Source organism: Mirounga angustirostris, unplaced genomic scaffold, assembly GCF_029215605.1.
Source record: "Mirounga angustirostris isolate CCGP_5_RB_7025 unplaced genomic scaffold, mMirAng1.0.hap1 SCAF_15, whole genome shotgun sequence".
NCBI lineage: Eukaryota > Metazoa > Chordata > Mammalia > Carnivora > Phocidae > Mirounga > Mirounga angustirostris.
Window position 1 is genome coordinate 18,903,755 of NW_026991723.1, and position 21,227 is coordinate 18,924,981.

General features: G+C 35.3%; 1 protein-coding gene across 7 annotated transcripts in view; it reads left to right on the forward strand.

The window, feature by feature from the left end:
- Positions 1 to 21,227, forward strand: part of VPS13A (vacuolar protein sorting 13 homolog A) — a 267,040-nt gene that overhangs the window by 152,231 nt on the left and 93,582 nt on the right. For all 7 annotated transcript variants that reach the window (XR_010407545.1, XM_045882283.3, XM_064578959.1 and 4 more), the window contains 7 exons: positions 5,760 to 5,887; positions 6,237 to 6,406; positions 6,963 to 7,180; positions 7,880 to 8,112; positions 17,913 to 18,005; positions 19,130 to 19,486; positions 20,620 to 20,721. Coding sequence is in view for 6 of the 7 variants with exons in the window: in XM_045882283.3 (XP_045738239.1) it covers positions 5,760 to 5,887; positions 6,237 to 6,406; positions 6,963 to 7,180; positions 7,880 to 8,112; positions 17,913 to 18,005; positions 19,130 to 19,486; positions 20,620 to 20,721 (1,301 nt within the window). In the remaining variant the exon portion in view is untranslated. The remainder of the gene's footprint in view (positions 1 to 5,759; positions 5,888 to 6,236; positions 6,407 to 6,962; positions 7,181 to 7,879; positions 8,113 to 17,912; positions 18,006 to 19,129; positions 19,487 to 20,619; positions 20,722 to 21,227) is intronic.

A 21,227-nucleotide genomic window follows, 5' to 3' on the forward strand; every position in this document is an offset into this window, starting at 1 on the left:
TGGATTTAATGTGGTGTGTGGAATCAGACTGGGTTCTAAATTAAGCACCAGCACATAAGAGAGAATTGGGTCACTTAAGGCTGCTGGGAGGACTGTGCTTCACAAGAACAGAGTTCTCATTTTGGGGGATCCTCAAACCTACTTACCTCCAAATGAAACCTATTAGTCTTCCAGACCCACTCTTGCAAAGCCCTGAGATAACACACACCTTTTCCAGTCAGGGAGAATCCTACCACTAAAACAACCCTATGCTTATAACATTATAGGAAACTCTATTCTTACTGGGTAGAATAATCAGCCCAATCCTTTATTAAAATATTCATGGTCAGGTGAAGAAAATAGCAAGAACTTATTAATGAAAGAAACCAGGATAACAGAATACTGTTTTTTTGAGTGAAACTGAAATAATTCAGGTAACAAGAGAATGTAAAGAAACAGAAAACAAACTCTAATTCATAATCAGAGGATTTTGAAAATATAGAAACTGAATCTTACCATCACTGTCTTCCACCCTCTCAAGAGTTCTTGGAACCCAAAAATATGATGGGTGAAATTTTGAAACAGAACAAATGCAGTAAGCATGAGGTTAAAATGTAAGTACTGAGTTGGAATATATAGTTGATGTAATCTCCCATGACACAGCAGAAAAATAAGCCACAGAGACATAAAATGAGATAAAACTTAAGAAGTATAGATCTTTCAAAAGTTCAAAAGTTTCAGAACAAAAGCAAGCTGTTTATTAGGGGCTTGGGGAAAAAGTGATTGGAATCAGATTATCATAAAAAAACTGGATGGGATGGAGTAGATGGATGATTAAAAGACGATGGAGCACTATAGTCAGATTTCTAAGGAAAATGATTTTGAAGTTAGGATTCTATATATAGTCAAACCATAAAATGTGAAAACACAATAATTCTCAAACTTCTAGTGACTCAAAGTTTACTTCTTTCATACTCATTCCTAAAGAAATTAGTTTGAAAATATAATCTAGCAAAACAAAAAGGGAATCCAGGAGAAAGGAAAACATGGGATCCAAAAACAATGGGCCTCCTCAGAAGTCCATTGAAAAGGAATCCCAAAATTTTCTGTTTTATTGGCCTAGAAAGTCCTTGGTTTGCCATAAGAAAAATTTTAAAAGGGGCGCCTGTGTGGCTCAGTCATTAAGCGTCTGCCTTTGGCTCAGGTCATGATCCTAGGGTCCTGGGATCGAGCCCCACATTGGGCTCCCTGCTCCACGGGAAGCCTGCTTCTCCCTCTCCCACTCCTGCTTGTGTTCCTGCTCTCGCTATCTCTCTGTCAAATGAATAAATAAAATCTTAAAAAAAAAATTTTTTTTTAAAGTTGAAGAATGTCTTTAAAAAGAAAGATAGCATAAATTTCATATAATATATAGAATGAGGGATTAATTAACTACATTACATAAGTGATATGGAAAAGATGACATGTTTTTGGTTCCTAAGAAGAGAGAAATCTCTACCAAATAGTGTAGTCTAGTCTAGAAGTGAAGTGGATTAAGATTTTGCACAAGAGATTCTCTCTTCTTTTTTGAGAGTTGGACTAGTTGTGATGTAGCAGCAGAAAAAAGTGTTACGATAAACTGTTAATTCTCTTCATTGAAAATTATCACAGTTATAGTTAACACATGGAAAACTTATTGTGTAAATAAGAATGTAATTAACACATGTTAACGTAGAGATTAAGACATAACTGCCCAAAGCTGGAAGATAGGAGAGATAGAGGGAGTGGTAAGGACTTAAATAGTGGGGAATGTAAAGATAATGTCTAAAATGAAATGAAAAATAGACATTTAAATACATTACAGTTTTAATAATTTTCTTGAAATTTGCACATACTCCAAAGTAGAAGGAATAAGGTAATGAATCCACGCATACCCATCAACACAGTTTCAACAACTGGTGTCACGTGACTGCCTTTATCACAGCTTTAACTGCATTTTCTTCCCCCACCCCATTAGATGATTTTAAAGCAAATCTCAGATGTTATACCTTTAATTGGTATTTAAGCAGTAAGAACTTTACTTTTTATTTATTTTATTTATTTTTTTAAGACTTTATTTATTTGAGAGAGAGAGAGCAAGAGTTGGGGCGCAGGGCAGAGGGAGAGGCAGACTCCCTGGGGAACCCAGTGTGGGGCTCGAACCCAGGACTCCGGGATCATGACCTGAGCCAAAGGCAGATGGTTAACCGACAGCCACCCAGGTGCCCCAGAACTTTACTTTTTAAATGTAGTCATAGTAACATTATCACAGTAATATATCCATTAGCTATACTTCCTGTAAACCATGAATATCCTGGTAGGCTTCATTTTCTCCTAATTGTCTCAGAAATGTTTTTTTAAAAGTTTGTATTTTTTTTTTAACAATGATAAAGGGATCAATTCACAAAAAAGATCCAACAACTTTAAATGTACTGTAACTAATAACAGAGCTTCAAAACATGCAGCAAAAATTGACAAAACTAAAGGAAGAAATACACACACACAGAATCAGTGGTGGATTTAGCATACCACTCTTAGTAATTGATAGAATATAGACAAAAAAGTCAGAATATAGAACATTTGAACACTGTTAACAAACTGACCTGACATTAGTGTAATACTACACTCAGTAATTGCAGAATGCACTTTTTTTTTTAAAGGGCTCTTGGAATATTCACAAGGATAAACTGTTCTGGGAGGCCATGAAGTTTTCTGGTCATATGGAATTAAATTAGAAATCAGTAGCAATAGGGTGTCAAGAAAGCTTGAAATACTTGGACATTAAACAAGTTTTAAATAACCTGTGAGTCAAAAAAGACAAGGGAAATTAGAAAAGTGTTTAAGCTGGAAGGTAATGAACATAAAATCTAATAAAAACTTGTGGGATGCAACTAAAGCAGTGCTGAAAGAACTTTGTAGCTATAAGGGATTTGATGAGGAAAGAACAAGAGTTTAAGAGATTAAATCTTTTGCCTGGAGAAAAAGAAGAGCAAATTAAATCCAGAATAAATAAAAGGAAGCAGTAACACAGATAAGAGTAGAAATCAACGGAAGAGAAATAGATATACAATGGAGAAAATTAGCAATGTCAGAGATTGTTTTCTTTGGAAAAAATTAATAAATTTGATAAACCCTTAGGACAAGGGAGAGAGACAGAGAACAAATTATCAGTATCAGAATTAAATAGATATTGCAGATTGTTATCAGGACAATAAGGGACTATTATGAATAATTTTGTGAGAATGAATTCTACAACTTGTTTGAAATGGATAAATTTCCTGGAAAACACAGTTGCCAAAACTGACATAAGAAGAAATAAGACGTCTGAGTAGCCCTGTATCTGTTAAAGGAATTGAATTCCAGTGATAAATTCTATTAAATACTGAAGTTTGAAATAATACCAGTGTTACACAAACTCATCTGGAAAATAAAGAGGAAACAATTCCTTGGCCATTTTCTAAAGCAAGCATTACTCTGGTAAAAGAAAAAGAAAAAGACTTCAAAAAAAGAATATCACACACCAATATCCTTCATGAACACAGACATGGAAATTCTTAACATATTAGCATACTAAATCCAGCAATAAGGATATAGGATATTTCATCTTGACCAGATGAGAATTATCCCAAAATGCAAAGTTGGTTTGACAGTCAAAAATCAATTAATATAATAAACCAAATTAATAAAGAGGGAAAAAATCATATCTCAATAGATGCCGGAAAAGCATTTGACAAAATTCTGCACCTATTTGTGATGAAAACTAAGAATATCTAAAAGGCATACTTAATGCTGAAGTGTTAAGTTTTCCCCCTAAAGTAGACACAAGTCAGAAATGTCCACAATCATCATACCAGGTTAACTCATAGTCATGGTCAGGGTAATAAGGCCAGGAGAAGGATTAATAGATCTAAAGAGTAGAAAGAAGTAAAAATGCCTTTGAGTAGGTAGCCAGGAAAGAACCCAAAACAAAGGGCAAAAAAAAATACTGTGAAAGACAAAGATTTATCTATCTGATTTCAAAATTTGTAGTAAATCTAAAACAAGTTAACACAGATTTTTTAAAAAGAGTCCAGGAAACACACAAGTAGAGTCAACTGATTTTCAACAAAGACTAGTCAATAGGGAAAGGATAAACCTTTTAACAGGAAAAGTTGAACCTTGTTCCTTAATGCCATACACAGAAATTAATTTGAGGTGGATGAAAGACATATATTTGAAAGCTAAAACTTTTAAGCTTCTAGAAGAAACCATAGAAGAGTATCTTCATGATCATGGGATCATAAAACACTAATCATAAAAAGTTCATAGACTTCATAAACCTTTTTAGCTTCTCCTTATCAAGAGATGGTATCAAGATTGTGAAAAGTGAGGCCTCAGTCTGGTATACATATTCATGATATGTGTATCTGACATTGTTTTCATATCTAGAATACCTGAAAACTCATTGAAATTAATAACTTAAACTAAAATAATTACCAGATGAGTTGGATACTTGGGAAAGGATGATATATTAAATGGAAAGTAAGCAGATGAAAATGTGCTAACATAGTTACTTATCAGGAAAACTTCACTTTACCAGATGAGTCAGATTTTAAGACTGACAGCTGCAAATATTGATGAGAGTTTGAAACAACTGAGATTCAGGTAATGCTGTTGGGAATGTGAAATACTATAACTACTTAGAGTTCGGCAATTAACATATATCTACCCTGTGACAAACAATTCCAGGTCCAAGTATTTCTTCTACCCCCTCCAAAATAGGTGTATATATACACTAAATGACTTAGGAATATTTGTAGCAGATTTATTCATAATCGCTTAAATATGGAAACAACCCATATGTTCATCAGTCTAGAATAGGAAAATTGTGTATTTTCATAGACTGCGTAAGAAAGCGTTAACTACTGATACGTGTGACAATGTGGATGAATGTCAGAAATATGTTAACTGCCTGAAGCCAAACATGAAACAGGTTTTACTTTAAATGTTACTCTATGTAGAATTTAAGAACAAACAAAACTAATCTTTGTAATTAAAATTAGAATGGTAGGGAGGTTGGGGAAGAGCTAGAAAAGGGTATGAGAGAACTTTCTGGAATGATGTAAATATTCAGTATCTTAATGGGAGTGTTGGTAGCATGGATGTACAAAATCTCATTAAATTGTTCGGCTAAGATCTACATATTTCACTGATGTAAATTTTACCTAAATTAAAAATAAGTTACGTGATGTGGTGGCACTGGTCTCTGCAGTTGGGTAGCATGATAATTAGCAATTGCTATGTTTTAATAAAAAGCCCGTTTAAAATATTCCATGTACATATAATGCCTTGACTTAAAATGTAGAATGCAGGAAAGAATGAATTTTGGATCCTCCTTTTCAGTGGAACAGTTTAAAATATCTAAAGTATCTTCTTTGGTTTTAGTTTTTTGAAGTAAAATTTGAATATTAAAGTATGTGCCAGGTAATCTAATAAGTATTTTATACATGCTCTTTTATTTAATCCCCAAAACAAACCCAGTGGTTAGTTCTAGTATTCTCACCTTACAAAAATGGAAACGGAGGCACCAAGTGTTTTATTCCTAAGCTATTACGGAAAGAATCCTAAGCTGGGAGTTACTGAGTTCGACTTCTGAATTTTCTAATCTTTATTATTTTGTTGAGTAACATTCTCTGAAAATTCTGTTAAACCTGTTTAAAACCTATTTTAATGACTTCTACCTTTCTTGACTTTTTTATCCAATAACTTTTAACTTTTCCAAGGAACAACTGTAGTGACTGCTGCCGTGGTGGAAATACATTCACAGGCCTCTCAAGTTAAGACAACACTGAATATGAGCTTCAGGACTGACTATCTCACCATGGTACTGTATAGTCCAGGTCCTGAACAGGTGAGTTAGGGAGAAAAGAAAATATTTTCTCACATGATGAAAATTATATAGGTGAATGCTTATTATTAAAGTAACAGTTGTTAATATTTCATATATATTTTGGAGTCTCTTTTCCTCTGAAAAATGTTACTGATCATTTCACTTTAATAACAGATTTAACCATTACCCTTTTAAGATGAGTTATCTTTCCTATAGGCAGCGATGTAAAAAATAAATTTTTAAATTAAAATTTTTTTTTGGACTTTCATTAGCAAGCCCTATGGAGATAGAGAAGGTGGTAGTTTGTATCTTAAAATATGTATTAGACTTTGTTTTTGTGTAAAATTTGTATTGATTTCCTCTTTCACAGACTTCCTTTACAGATGTTCGTGATCCTTCTCTGAAACTTGCTGAATTTAAGTTGGAGAATATCATAAGCACTGCAAAAATGTATACAGATGACTCAACATTTTCTTCCTTTTCATTAAAAAACTGTATTTTAGATGATAAAAGGCCCCATGTCAGGAAGGCAACTCCTAGGTAATAGTGTTTTACTTGAGAAATGTTTGATAATATTTTATAAAACATATTCCTAAAGTTGCATGTTTGTTTTCTGGGTACATCCCAAGATCTTCAGAGTTTCAATTTAATGGAGTTACGGTTCTCAGTCAACATTTAAAATGTCCTGGTTCAGTTATGTGCTGTTCTTACTGGATGGTCAGTGGAGTTAAGTAGAAATAATCAGTGCAATTAAATTGGATTTTTAAATTAATCTCTATTATCTAAATTATTATTGATCTCTGCAAGTTGTAAACATGAAAACATGAAAAATTAAGGGAAAACATGAAAAATTAAGACAAATATGCTGAGATTCTAAGTTCTAATTTCTTACAGAGTACTTCCTAGTTTATGAAACAGTTGTGCTCCGGAAGTTTCTAAGTCTGTTGTTTGAAGTACTTTGTGATCTTCCTAGGAGAAATAACTTCAGAATGCTGGTTTGCTGTTAGTAAAATGGATAAGAGGTCTTTTGCCTTTTATTGGTGTGTTTGGTTATTTGTAAGATACTCACAGGAATTGTTATTATTGTGTTTTTCAGAATGATAGGACTGACAGTCGGGTTTGACAAAAAGGACATGATGGATGTAAAGTATAGAAGAGTCAGAGATGGTTGGGTGACTGATTTAGTCCTTCAAGAAACCTATATTTGTGCAAGTGTGGAATTTCTGCTGACAGTTGCAAATGTCTTTCTTGAGGCCTACACCACAGGCACTGCTGTAGAAACCAGTGTTCAAACATGGACCGCTAAGGAAGAAGGTTAGTTACTAGCCCAAATAGTTCGTATCTGTATTACTGAAGTGCTACAGTAGCGCTCACCATTGATTACCTTCCTAGATGATGAGGTTAAGTGAATCTCAGTATCTCTGTCAAATAATTAAATAAATACCTTTAAAAAATAAAAAAAATAAAATTTTTATTTTTCAGGGGTAAAAGGAAAACTTAAATGTGCTTTCTGGTAGAATGCGCGGTTTGCCTGTTTTTCAGGATGTAAATGTATACTGGGTTCACAAATTATGAGACCTATATTAGAATAAGCAAAATATACTTCCCCACAGGCAGCAATTTCAAAGAATTTTTTTGACGAAAACAGGTAGGGAGAATAACCAACCATTACTTTTCATAATTAAAGATAATATTGTAACTTAAATTTCTCTTTTATTTTTGTTATTTTTATAGCTCTCCACTATCTTTTACATATTTCATTCATTGTGGTAGAGCAGTAGTAGTATCAAGGTATTAAAGGGTTTTTTTCCCCACATTTTTAAATGTTCTGAAGACTATAGCATCTTGAACTCTTAAACTAAGAAAATTGCAGTAGATTCCTTTGGGATCGAAGATTCTTTTATTTTTTTTACTTGAAAAAACATTTTCTCACAAATAATTATTCATAAACAATATGTATAGCAAAGATTTATAAATATTTTAAAATGTGAACTTATTTTTGTTTGTATTTAGTATCTGTACAGGAATCAGAGAAGTGGGAAATTAATATTATTATTAAAAATCCTGAAATTGTGTTTGTGGCTGATATGACAAGAAGTGATGCTCCTGCATTAGTCATTACAACACAATGTGAAATTTGTTGGAAAGGTGACCTTGAGAATAATACAATGACTGCTGCCATTAAAGATCTTCAAGTGAGAGCATGCCCATTTCTTCCAGTCAAGAGAAAAGGCAAAATCACGACTGTGAGTTTACTCTTTCATTATCTGCTTAATTGTAAACTATTTTGGATTTAGTATATACCACTTTAAAAAACTACCTGAATACTTTTACCTTTTTTTCTTCTCAGAGAGCCTAGTCTATATTATTATTACACCAGCTTTGAAACTCTTTTCTTTCCCCAGTTGCTCCTCGGTGTTGTATGTATTTGTGGGACTCGTTGAAGATGTTGTTTTCATCTGGACACTTCTCAAAGACCTCACCGTGGCTTTCTGACCACATCAATTCCTCTTAGGTCTTTGAGACTTTCTACCAGTTGTTTGCTTTGTTGTTTCAGTTTTATTATTTTTAATCTTTTTCTCCCATCTGGACATTTTTGCTCGGATATGTTTTTTCTTTTCTACATATAACTTACTTGAACATTCAGCCATTTGCTTTAATAAACATGACATTTACGTTTTACTCTCTGATAGCCTCTTGGCCTTCCACCTCTTCATAACTGATTAGTTTATTTCTTCAAAGACATACATCTTTTTCAACTACCTATTACTTCTACTACTCATATAGAACACTTATAAAATGTGTAGACGTCTGCAAGGAGTAGTGGAAGCATAAATGTCGTAGTAGCATAAATACCATCAACATGGAAATATAAGCTATAATTGTGTTATAAGTAAATACATATATATTAGGATACAAGAGAGTTTATTTTCCTAGTTTGCAAGGCTGATGGCTCACCACTAAGAAAAGAGGAAATAGAAATGGAGGGGATATGGATTCTCTTTTAGGTTATAATTTAGAAATTTTACATATATTTCTTTTATTTGTATCTGGCTTTGTTAAAAGACAAAATCCGACCAAGTAAATTTGAAGATCTAATTGGCTTTATTAAGCAGTTCATGCATTTTGCTGCATTCCAGAAGCTCCTAGGTAGGAGTTCTATAAAATGAAGATTCTTTATAGGAAGGAGGATGGGGCAAGGAAGTTATTAGCAGAAGAAAGGGTTGTCTCAGACAAGGTCATGTTCCCTAAGGGGGAAAAGAGGGAGTCTTCTTGGTGGATTAAATTATCGTCCTTTGGGGGATGGAGAAGGGTCTATGTGACAGACTACCTCATTGGTGCAGGACAAAAAATTCCAGATCGACTAAGACTGCATTTCTGGGGAAGGTTGAGACGGCATTTAGGTTAAGTATTAAGTTTAGTGATTTAGCCTAGCATACATGACTCCATCTTGATCCCGTGGTTTTCTTTTTAACAACTGGAACTTAGCTGTATGACCACACTTATCTTCACAAAGTCTTTTTTTCTGAGCTACCTTTTGCTCAGATAAAACTTTTATTTCTATAGAAGAGGAGTTTCATGAGCTCGCTGTGAAGGCGCACACACAACTTGTGTCTTTCCACAACGTCAGCTTTATTCAATCATAAAGCAAAGTTAAATCACAATTAGAAAGCGGGTTCAGGATTCCAAACTCAGTGACAATTCATCATATGATTAAACTTGACTCCTTACACAGCACACAAAGCAGGACAGAAGACAAACCGTGCAACAAACGAGGTAGCAGAGAGGTGCAGGAACCAAATGCGAAGTCAGTCTGTGGGCGTGCAGTTGAGATAAGGCCTCTGTCTGGCCCAGCTCAGCGCTTGGCACTTACTGCTTCTGATGCTCAAGCAGGGAAGGATCTCGGTTCTGTTTGGAGATCCACTGGGCAGAGCCTTCGGGGACAGTTGCCTTTTTTAAGTGGTCAGGTCTGAAGAGTCTGACAGTTTGCTGCCCAAATCCTCCCCTTTTCAAAGGGATTTAATCAGTTTTGGGTCTCTGCAGACCTCCTCTGGTTCTGCTGCTTATCAGTTCCGGAGTGTCAGCTGACATCGGTCCCTCCAGTATCTCCTAGCTGCAGTGCCTTTAACGGCTTGCATCGTTGCTGAGCACAGGCTCCTGCTTGACATGAGAGACTCCATTTTGCTCCCACAAGGAGATATCAGGTAACAATTAGAGGTCCTGCCCTATTGGTTCACTCAGAGGTTTCTTCCTTTTTCCACACAAATAATTCATATTTGTCTTTTCTCACCTATAGAACATATTCCTCTCGTCCTTAAGGGATACAGTCTCAGAGTCCAGGATCTTTAGGTGATAGTTTTCTTTGTTCAGTCTGCTGTGACTTCTCTTTTTTGATAATCTATTAACTAATAGACAAATAAGCCACGACATTTCAGCAAACACTCCATCACCACACACACAACCACTGTATAATGGTGGTATAAGGACAGGATAATTGCAATTTAAAAACCCCTTCAGAAAAGTAAGAATGGGGAGCACTTGGTAGTCACTTATCCATAACGATTATCACCTCCTTCTGAGCAGAAATGTGAAAATTTGAAGCTCTTGCAATGGAGCAAAGGAAGTTCCTGGGAGAGCCCCTGTTGGAGTCTTCCATTTTCACTCCCATGGAAAAACATGGTCATTTCCTCAGGTGGCCCCAGCTTTCCCCTCTAAAAGATTTTTTTTTTTAAACCATTATTCTCTGTAGACACATCTGAAGTGGCTATTGTCTTTTTTTGGGAGCTGCAATGTTTTCACAGCTTACTTCCTACTGAGTTGGTTACTTGGAGATTGCTCTAGCAGTTGAATTAACAAAAGGCTTTTTTTGCATGGCTGATAATGGTTTTTTTGGCAGTTTTTCATTCCTTGAACATTTAGTTTAGTTCTAGGTAGTTCCAAGTGTAAGCAACCGTAACCAAAGAATGCATTCATTCATTTATTCTAGAAAACTCCTGTTTTATTTACTAATCTCTATATTCTGCTGATTCTGCCTTCATCCTGATTTAGTAAAGGCTACTTTAGGAATAAGTTTGGGCAAGGGGGAGAGGCACCATCTGTACTCTATAATTTTTGTTGTTTTTGCCACGGGCTAGTTCCCATGTTTGATTTTAACAAAAATTGCCAGAGAAAGACTAGGAGCCGCAGTCTTACCTCTTGCTGAGGCTACTCTTAGACCCTGAGTCTCCTCAGCATTTTCCTTTCTCTTGTAGGGCTTTGCAAACAGCAGAGTGAAGGAGCTAATAAATAGCAACATTCTAAATATTCTAAACCTGTCTGGCAGTAGGCTTTTTTCTAAAGTACATTGTCTGCCTTCCTAGGTATCACCAGTAGTAGCAGTTTCACCAGATATTTTGCTATGGCATTGTTAAAGTCATCAGCTTTGTATTTTTGTAGCCGGCGGGCAGGGGCGCAAGAGCACCTGGCTCTGGGGTCCCAAACAGACAGCATTTGGCCACTGGCCACTTGCACAATCCAGAGGCAGAGACATGAGTGGCGTTGAAACAAGGAAGGAATTTATTTCAGTGAGGCCAACACCGAGAACACAATGGGCCAGTATCTCAAAGATTGTCTCCAAAGTGCCAAAAACGTTTCTAGGTTTTATATAAAGAAAAAGTGGGGCAGAGGTCGTGGGTCCATGCAGGTGGGCGGTAAAGGTCAGGTCGATCATTTTCTTGGGGTTAGTCACTTGGAGTCTTGTTGGTTCAGGACATCCTCTCTGCTTAAGGGGGTAGTTTCAGTTCCCATCAGGGAATGCTTTGCCCCCAAGGTCTTTTGCCTGAGTTAAGAAATAAGATGGACAGGGGCGCCTGGGTGGCTTAGTTGGTTAAGCGACTGCCTTGGGCTCAGGTCATGATCCTGGAGTCCCGGGATCGAGTCCCATATCAGGCTCCTTGCTCAGCAGGGGGTCTGCTTCTCCCTCTGACCCTCCCCCCTCTCATGTGCTCTCTCTCTCATTCTCTCTCTCAAATAATAAATAAAATCTTTAAAAAAAAGAAATAACATGGACAGAAAAACTTAATCATTTAGAAAGTACAGATAGAGGTCAAAATGGAGGTAGTTGATGTCCTTTCTCATTTTAAAATATCCCATGCCCATTAAGTTGCTAAATCAATTAGCTGTTTTGACTTTGTTACAGTGGTGCCAACTTCTAGGTATGAAATTCTGTATTAGGGTATTAGGCTGCTGTAACAAGAGATACCCCCCTCCCCCAATGAAGTAACAAAAGCATGGTTTAATTACATTTAAAAGATTCTTTCTTTCCATTTTGTTGCTGGGTTATTCCTAGGATGTAACTTAATCTGCTTGTTCAAAGAAATTGATTTTTTCTTCTTGGTCCCATTCTGTTGACCATTTTTGAAATTGCTGACCATTCCACTCTATCTAGCAATAGCCTTCTGCTTAGTAATACAGCTCAAGAATTTGACAAATAACTTGAAGGTAAATCACTTTCAAGATTTGAGAGAACTTCTCTGTCCCTCCCCACCTCCCACCCCTTGGGGACTTTGCAAAGTTGCCTTGGTAGCTTGCTTCTTTCTACTTTGAAGCAGACTTTTTTAACATCACTTTCAATGTGTAGATGGATTATTACTGTGCTACAAGTTGCTTCCTTCACAGATGGAAATAGAAGTCTAGGGAAGGAGATTTTTAGCTGGGTAACCGTGTGTTAAGGGAAACTTCTAAGATTGTAGGGAATTTTGAGAAGTGTATTTATGGCCAACCAGCAGTTTTGGCCACATACATTTTTGATAAGTTTTGTTAGTGGAACTTTAATTGATATTGTATTCATTTTATGTTAAAATAAAGTTTCTTAATTTAATAGTAATTGGGGTCCATGGATGCTTAGTAGAACTTCATGAAAGTTTTAAAAATATATGTAAAGTGTTGTAAACATGTATTTTTCAAAAAGAGAATTTATTTAATTTTCAAGGGATATATGGCACCAAAGTTTTCTACCCATTTTAACATATGGGATATTCTCATCTTTGCTTCCTGTAGAGTATAAATTTATATTTGACCTTATTTCATCCCCTAAGGTTTTATAATAATTTCCGAATAAATTCCAAAATCCTAGTAAAAACTAAATCATGATCTACATATTGGATTTATTTTATATCATCATAAATAGCTATCAGCTTTTTTTTTTTTAAGTTTTTATTCAAATTCAGTGTAATATTGTTTCAGGTGTACGGTATGGTGATTAAACACTTCCACACAACACCCGGTGCTCATCACAATAATTACACTCCTTAATCCCCATCACCTGTTTAACCCATCCCCACACCCGCCTCCCCTCTGATAACCTTAGGGTTTGTTCTCTGTAGTTAAGAGTCTGTTTCTTGGTTTGCCTCTTTCTCTCTCTCTCTCTTTTCTTCCTTCCCTTATGTTCATCTGTTTTGTTTCTTAAATTCTTAAATGAGTGAAATCATATGGTATTTGTCTTTCTCTGACTGACTTATTTCACTTAGCATAATACTTTGTAGCTCCATCCTTGTCGTTGGAAATGGCAAGATTTCATTCTTTTTGATGGCTGGGCTGTCAGCTTTTTGTTTTTTAAAAGATTTTGTTTATTTGAGAGAGAGAGCACGAGCTGGGTGAGAGGCAGAGGGCGAAGTAGACTCCCCGCTGAGCAGGGAGCCCAGTGCCGGGCTCAATCTCGGGAGTCCAGAATCATGACCTGAGCTGAAGGCAGACGCTTAACTGACTGAGCCACCCAGGTGCCCCTGGGCTGTTAGCTTTTTTAACGAATTTATCTTATTTTATAATTTTCCTAAACTTGTTACCTGTACTAATATTTTTAATGATGTTAGATTTTCTAAAAATCACCTGTAAAAGTAACATTGTTTGTTCCTTAAATGACAATAATGATTTGTCCTCATTGTATTCCCGTTATTAAGTTAGGTGATATTAGTATTATTTTAATATTTGCTTGTGAATTTATATATGCAACCTTTAGCATGTTGAGAAATTTTCCCTAATTTTGAAAGAATCTTAATTATGAATAAATGTGGAATTTTATTGAGTGCTTACTACCATCTATTGAAAGAGGTATAATATTTTTACTGTTCTTATAATAAATTACATTAATAGTTTTTCCTATGGCATATTAGCCTTACATTTATGGGTAAGATACCCTAAATTGGAGACTATTTTAATTTCTTCTGTATTTTGTTAAAAGTACCTTAGGGGATTCTATAATAGAAGACTAACTCTCCTGTAAGAGTGAGGGGGCAATTTATAGTGAGCTCTTGTGAGTTTCTGTAGATGTTTTCTATAGCCTAAGATTGCTTCTTTGAAGAGGAAGCAGTAGCAGCAGGAAAGGAATGCATTGGTAGTGAAAATCAGATAAGACTGGGAGCAGTTAGGTGAGCGAGTAGGAAGGAGAAAAAAAAAATGATAGAAATAGCATTGAAATCACAATGGTTATAGTTGAAGACAATATTAGGAAAACAGTTCCATTTTAAGAAATGATTTTACATCATTAAATCCATCTATATGTACTGTGTTACAACTTGACTGTAATGTAGTTTTGGCATAAACACATTTACTGTTAATTACCAGCTACATTTTTAATCTTCAATAACTAGACTTGAAAATAAAGAAATTGGGTAAGGATCAACATACACCTTCGTATTTATTTTGGAAAGGGGCTATTACGAAAAGTTTCTAAGTTATAGAAAAACTTTTATATGTATAATATTTTTTGGTTTTGTTTTGTCTTATGTGAGATGAAGAGATAACACAAATTTTATGTTGAAAATCTTGGATCATGTATTATAAAGTGGTTATAATTTTCTGTCCTTGAAGTTTAAGAAATAATAAACTGAATATGTACTGGTTGATCTTGCTAATTTTATTAGAATAATGGTAGATTTTAATGTGATTTCTTTGGGGAATGGGTTTGGATGTCATTTTTTTTCCCTTGATTTATTCTTCATTGTCCGTATAAGCAGAACTCTTAAGATGGCCCCCAAGATTTCTATTCCCTGTTGCATGTGCCCAGTATAGTCTTCTCTTGGTGTATAGGATCGTAAATGTAATTAAGTCACTAATCAGTTAACTTTGAGTTAATCAAAAAGAGATTCTGGGTGGGCCTAACCTAATTTTTTAAAATGGTGAAACACCAAAATGATGGTGTCCTGCTGACCTTGAAGGAGCAAACTGGGGAGAAGACCACATGGCAAGAACCTGTGACTGACTAGTAGGAATAGAAAATTTTTTTTTTTTAAAGATTTTATTTATTTATTTGAGAGAGAGAATGAGAGACCGGAGCACGAGAGGGAAGAGGGTCAGAGAGAGAAGCAGACCCCCCACTGAGCAGGGAGCCTGATGTGGGACTCGATCCTGGGACTCCAGGATCATGACCTGAGCCGAAGGCAGTCGCTTAACCAACTGAGCCACCCAGGCGCCCGACTAGTAGGAATAGAAAGCAGTCTCTGGCCAACAGCTAGCAAGCAAATGGAGATCTCAGTCTTAGGGCCACAAAGACATGAATTGTACAAACAACCTGAAGGAGCTCGTTTTTACGAGTAAAATAAAATTTTACTATATTAAATAAAACGCATGGATGAGATAAAATATAGATGAGAAGTATCTCATCCATATATGATGAGATAACAGATTTCCCTAGTCAAACCTTCAGGTGAGGACAACCAGGTGACTGACACCTGATTTCAGCAAGATTCCTGACTCATGAAAACAGGGAAATAATAAATTTGTGTTAAGTTACTAGGTTGGTAGTAATTTGTTAGGCAGCAGTAGGAAACAAATACAGATGTTTGTCCCAGTAGTAAGATGCTGTTGTAGCAGCTATTTCGAATGTGGGAGCAGCTTTAGAGTGGGCAGTATGCAGAATCTGGAGGAATTTTACGGAGATGGGTAGACAAAACCTCAGTTGGGTTGAACAGACTCTTGGTAGGAATATGGTCGTTGATGATGCTGCCAACAGAGGGCCTACAAGGAAGGTGAAAGACGTGTTATTGGAAATTAAAGGGATGGCCTGAAATGTAGTGACAAAGAGCTTTGCAAAACTGTGTCTTATAGTTGTCTGGAAAGCGGAACTCCTAAGTGACAAACATGGATATAAAGCTAAGGAGATTTCTGAGCTGCCTGATTCGAAGATGTTGCCTGATTTCTTATTGGTAATAGTAAAATGCTAGAGCGGAGAGATGAATTGAGGAAGAACAGTTAAACAAAAAGAACCAGAGAACCAGGACTTTATGATTTTGATATTTCTTAGCCTTCCAAATGGCAGAAGATGCTTAAAGTCAGAAATGGCTGTCAAAAATGTAGCATAGAGAAAAGACTGTGTGATTGTATAAATTTTTCCTAAATCTTAGGTCAAAAAATCATAGTGTTCAGACACACAGAAGGCCCTTTCAGATCTTCTCAATCACACTGAGGCTTCTAGGAATCATAAAGGTGTCATCCTTTAGCTGTCTCAGCAGGAGACCATGATTATCTCAAAAAGATCAGTGGATGTTGCTTTTGTCTAATGGAGTAAAACCTTGTGAAATTTACAGAAGGCCCTCAAGGTTCTTGAGAAAATGATTTTAGCAGAAACACTGCCAGCATGGACTGGGATGGACAGGGAGTACAAAATGGAGAGTGACTCTTTGGACCCGCAAAATCCTACTGGTGGGAAGCAGGATGATAAAACTACTGGGTTACAAATTTATGCTACCTTTTCTAGAAAAGGGAGGATGGTTCAGAGGGTAGAGGTGAGAGCCACAGACAGTTGTTCCTAGTCTTTGAAACCTTATCAAGAAACTCATGGACCTGGCTGGATTTCAGGTTACTTTAGGCTAGTGACTTCTTTTGACCTTCCATTTTCCCCATTTAAACTGGAATATCTGTAATGTTATCCTGTGACTGCCCCACCATTCTATGTTGGGAAGATGGGAGCAGATACCTCCTCTTCCTTTCACAGATCGTAAAAGGGAAATTGTGCCCAGCAGCTGTACTTAATAGATTACACCCAGGCACTTCATCAGCACCTGTGCATGATTTAGATTTTAGACCTTGAGCTGATCAGAGATGAGATTTTGGATTTTTGCATCAGTGAGAAATAAATATAGCTTTTCCTATATGGATTATTTTGTTTAAACTTTATAATGGAGAAAATTTTACTATATTAAATAAAACACATGGATGAGATAAAATATGGATGAGAAGTGTCTCATCCATATATGATGAGATAACAGATTTAGATGATGAGATTTTAGACTCTGGGCTATAATGGTATGAGGCTATTAGAAACCTTAGGAGGTGAGTGAATATATTTTGCATTTGAGACCGATGTGAGTCTTTAGGGGCTAGAGGGGAGAATTCTACCACAGAGAAAACTTCAGTCAATTTATGATTGTATTAAGAGTTATTTAGTAAATCTAATGTATTTATAATTTTTTCCTCATCTTTTGTAGCTTTTCCTGTATAGATTATTTTGTTTCAACTTTATAATGGAGAAAATTTTATTATATTAAGTAAAATAAAATACATAATACAAGTTTTATGGGGTTTTTGTATATTTAAGCATATTTAAGATCTTCTTTGACTTAACTGTTTTATTAGTATTGCTGTTGTTAATACTTTCTATTAGAAATGATAAGTATAAAAGAGAATAGTGTCATTGAGTCACTTGTGTTTTTAAAAAGTTACTTTAACTTGTTTTTTTAACATAGCTGTTACTGGGAATGTCTTTTTTTTTTTTTTTTTTTTTTTTTAGATTTTATTTATTTATTTGAGAGAGAGAGAGAATGAGAGAGAGCACATGAGAGGGGGGAGGGTCAGAGGGAGAAGCAGACTCCTTGTTGAGCACGGAGCCCGATGTGGGACTCGATCCCGGGACTCCAGGATCATGACCTGAGCCGAAGGCAGTCGCTTAACCAACTGAGCCACCCAGGCGCCCAAAGTGAAAGTGAGAAGTGCGTTGGCCGGGAAGGGAATGTCTTTAAATAAAACTATTTTAGAACAATGTTAATTTGGTGTATTGAATTTTCTCTTGTAGGTTTTGCAGCCCTGTGACTTGTTCTATCAAGCTACTCAAATAGGTACAGATCCACAAGTGATTGATATATCAATAAAGTCCCTCACACTAAAGGTAAGTTAAAATGTAATCAGTTATTCATATCTTTAGGGCATCTTTTAAAAAAGTAGTAAAACCTAGAAATAAGCAATTATTATATCTTTTAATTGTTAAATAAAGAAAAGCCAAAAAAATAAGTCTTTTAATTGTTAAATATATCAAGTCTTTAAATTGTTCAATAATATTCCTGTTTAATTGTTAGTTTTAACAATAAATTGTTAATTGTTAAAATAAATTTTAAATGTCATTTAAAATTAAATTTTAAAAAAGTTAAATAATACTTTTGCATGAAAGTATACATGCAAAAAATGAAGCAGTTACATTTTTGAAAGTATTTTTATGTGACACATTATTTTCAGTGTATTTAATACACATTTGAATGTTGTATATTTTATTATTGGTGTGTGACTTCTTCTGTAGTTAACATCTAACATTGCGATGGTATACATAGTTGAACTTATACTTAGTCAATCTAATATCTGTAAGATTCAGGTAAATATTTTAGAAATTGAAATTAGGGGCACCTGGGTGGTTCAGTCGATTAAATATCCAACTGTTTTTTAACTTTAGCTCAGGTCATGATCTTGGGGTCATGGGATTGAGCACCACATCAGGCTCCGCACTCAGCAAGGACTCTGCTCCAGATTCTTTTTCCTTCTCCCTCTGCCCTTTCCCCAACTTGTGCGCGTGTGCACAATCACTCTTTCTCTCTCTCTCAAAAGAAATAAATCTTTTAAAAAAATTGAAATTAGTTATAAAATTTTTATAGGCAATAAACTGTATCTATTTTATGGTAGTAATTTTAGTTTAATATTAATTCTTCACGATCCTTCAGCAAGTATATTTAAGATTTTTTGAAGTACTGGGCGCCTGGGTGGCTCAGTTGGTTAAGCGACTGCCTTCGGCTCAGGTCACGATCCTGGAGTCCCGGGATCAAGTCCCGCATCGGGCTCCCTGCTCGGCAGGGAGTCTGCTTCTCCCTCTGACCCTCCTCCCTCTCATGCTCTCTGTCTCTCATTCTCTCTGTCTCAAATAAATAAATAAAATCTTTAAAAAAAAAAAAAAAAGATTTTTTGAAGTACCTAAATTTTAAAAGTGGTATGGGTAGATTTTTCATTAGCTTAAATTTTTCCCCTTAGGTTTCACCGGTTATCATAAATACTGTGATTACCATAACATCAGCACTTTATACATCCAAGGATACCATCCCACAAGAAACTACTTCTTCTACAGTACACTTATGGGAAAAGAAGGATACAAAGAATTTAAAAATGTGGTTTCTTGAAGAGCCAAATGAAGTTGAAAACAAAGCTCCCACAACTGAATTGATACTCAAAGGAGAGATGATAAGAGTGAACATTGACTCTATTTTTATAGTTCTTGAGGCTGGAATTGGTCCTAGAACAGTGCCTATGCTGTTGGCCAAGTCACGTTTTTCAGGGGAGGGCAAAAACTGGAGTTCTTTGATAAATCTCTACTGTCAGCTTGAACTAGAAGTAAGTATATGCAGTATTTTTCCAGATTTTATAACAAATAATGCTACACATGGAGTATTTTTGGTATCTCAAATAAATATTTTAACTAGATTTATTGTAAATATGAATGTTGGCTCACAGTACTTTTGGAAGCAAGCATACAAATTTATGCCCTTGATATAGTTGTTTTTATGTGTACATTATTGTAATATAAACTTAACTTGGGTATTTCAGTTGATTTTATCAGCTTAAAGGTGATGTATTAATAAACAGTGTTGATTAAATTCAATATTCTTATTTTTAAGAACTGAATATCTTTTTTCCTTTAAAAGGATAATAGACTATTTATGAATCTCTTCTAAAAGAGTAGTAGAAAGAATTAGAAGGATATGCCTCATACTTTTATACAGTGCGTTATCTTTAGGGAGTATCTACAAAGATCTTTCACATTTTTGTGAGAGTACTTTATTTATAAGGGAGATACTTGTTTTGAACCAACATACATTTTGCTTCAGAATTTATCTACATAGGATTATCTCCAAAGATATTTTGGTTTAAGTTATGAGTTTATGTCTAGTGAAAACTAATTGGATATTCTACTAATTTGTATTAATAAATATGAAAATTTATGAGCTGATAAATTATTTGTGCGTTGATACAAAACATACACTAATAGAGGTAGAACTAACTAGATATCAAATTTTGAAATTCTGGCTAGATTCTGTATATTTTGTGGAGGATATGATCTAGGATGTCCAAGAGATTCTGAGAGTTCGAATAAATAAGCGCTTATTGAATTATAATTCATCATCAAGAGATTTCAAAAAATCAGTTGAGGTAGGCAGATCTGTTTAAAAATATCAATAGTACATGATAAATGGACGCAGTTTTTGATACTTAGCCCAGTCTGGAACTCAAGGAAAGATGCTTAAAAGAGAGTTTTGTCTGGATTAAATTGTGAAGACTAGACTATGAAGTTAGCCAGATGAGGAAGTGCTGAGGGAGTGTGTATAAGAAACTTAAGGAAAGGCACAGAGAACAGTTTTCATATAAAGAAATAGCAGAGCCAAAGAGAATAGTGGTGGGAAACAGCATGGAAGATCATTTTAGAAAGTATAAGAATGTTTTATTTCAAAATTTAATTCTCTTTCTAGGTGCATTATTACAATGAAATGTTTGGTGTATGGGAGCCTTTGCTTGAACCCTTAGAAATTGATCAGACTGAGGATTTTAGACCATGGAATCTTGGAATCAAGGTATATTTGAAGTCTGAAAATTGTTTTTCAAAAACAATGTCCATACCACACAAAACAGTTTAATTTTAGTAACAACAAAGTTCAAGTTTTCTCATTATGAGTCTTGCGACATACTTCCCTGTTTGGCCTGTGAATGTAATTTTTTCAGAACCAGGACTAGTGCCTCCTGTGCTAATACAAATAATTATGTAACATTGATTGTGTTGTAGACACTGTTCTAAATAATGTATTTTTACTTGAACCCTTACAGCACCCCTTTGACGTTGGAGTTTTAAACTCCATTTTAACATGTGAAGGAACTGAGACTAGAGAGCTTTAGAGCCTTCCCTAAAGTAATACCTTCAAAGTGGAAGAGGTTGCATGCAGTTCTGGCTGCAGAGTCCCCGCTCAGAACCACTGTGTTAGATGTCTCTAGCATCTTCGTGTAGGTTGTTGTCTACCCTGAGTTTCCTTTGTCCTTAGAAGGGTGTATATATAGAAGAAAGTATATTATTACTTGTTTCTCA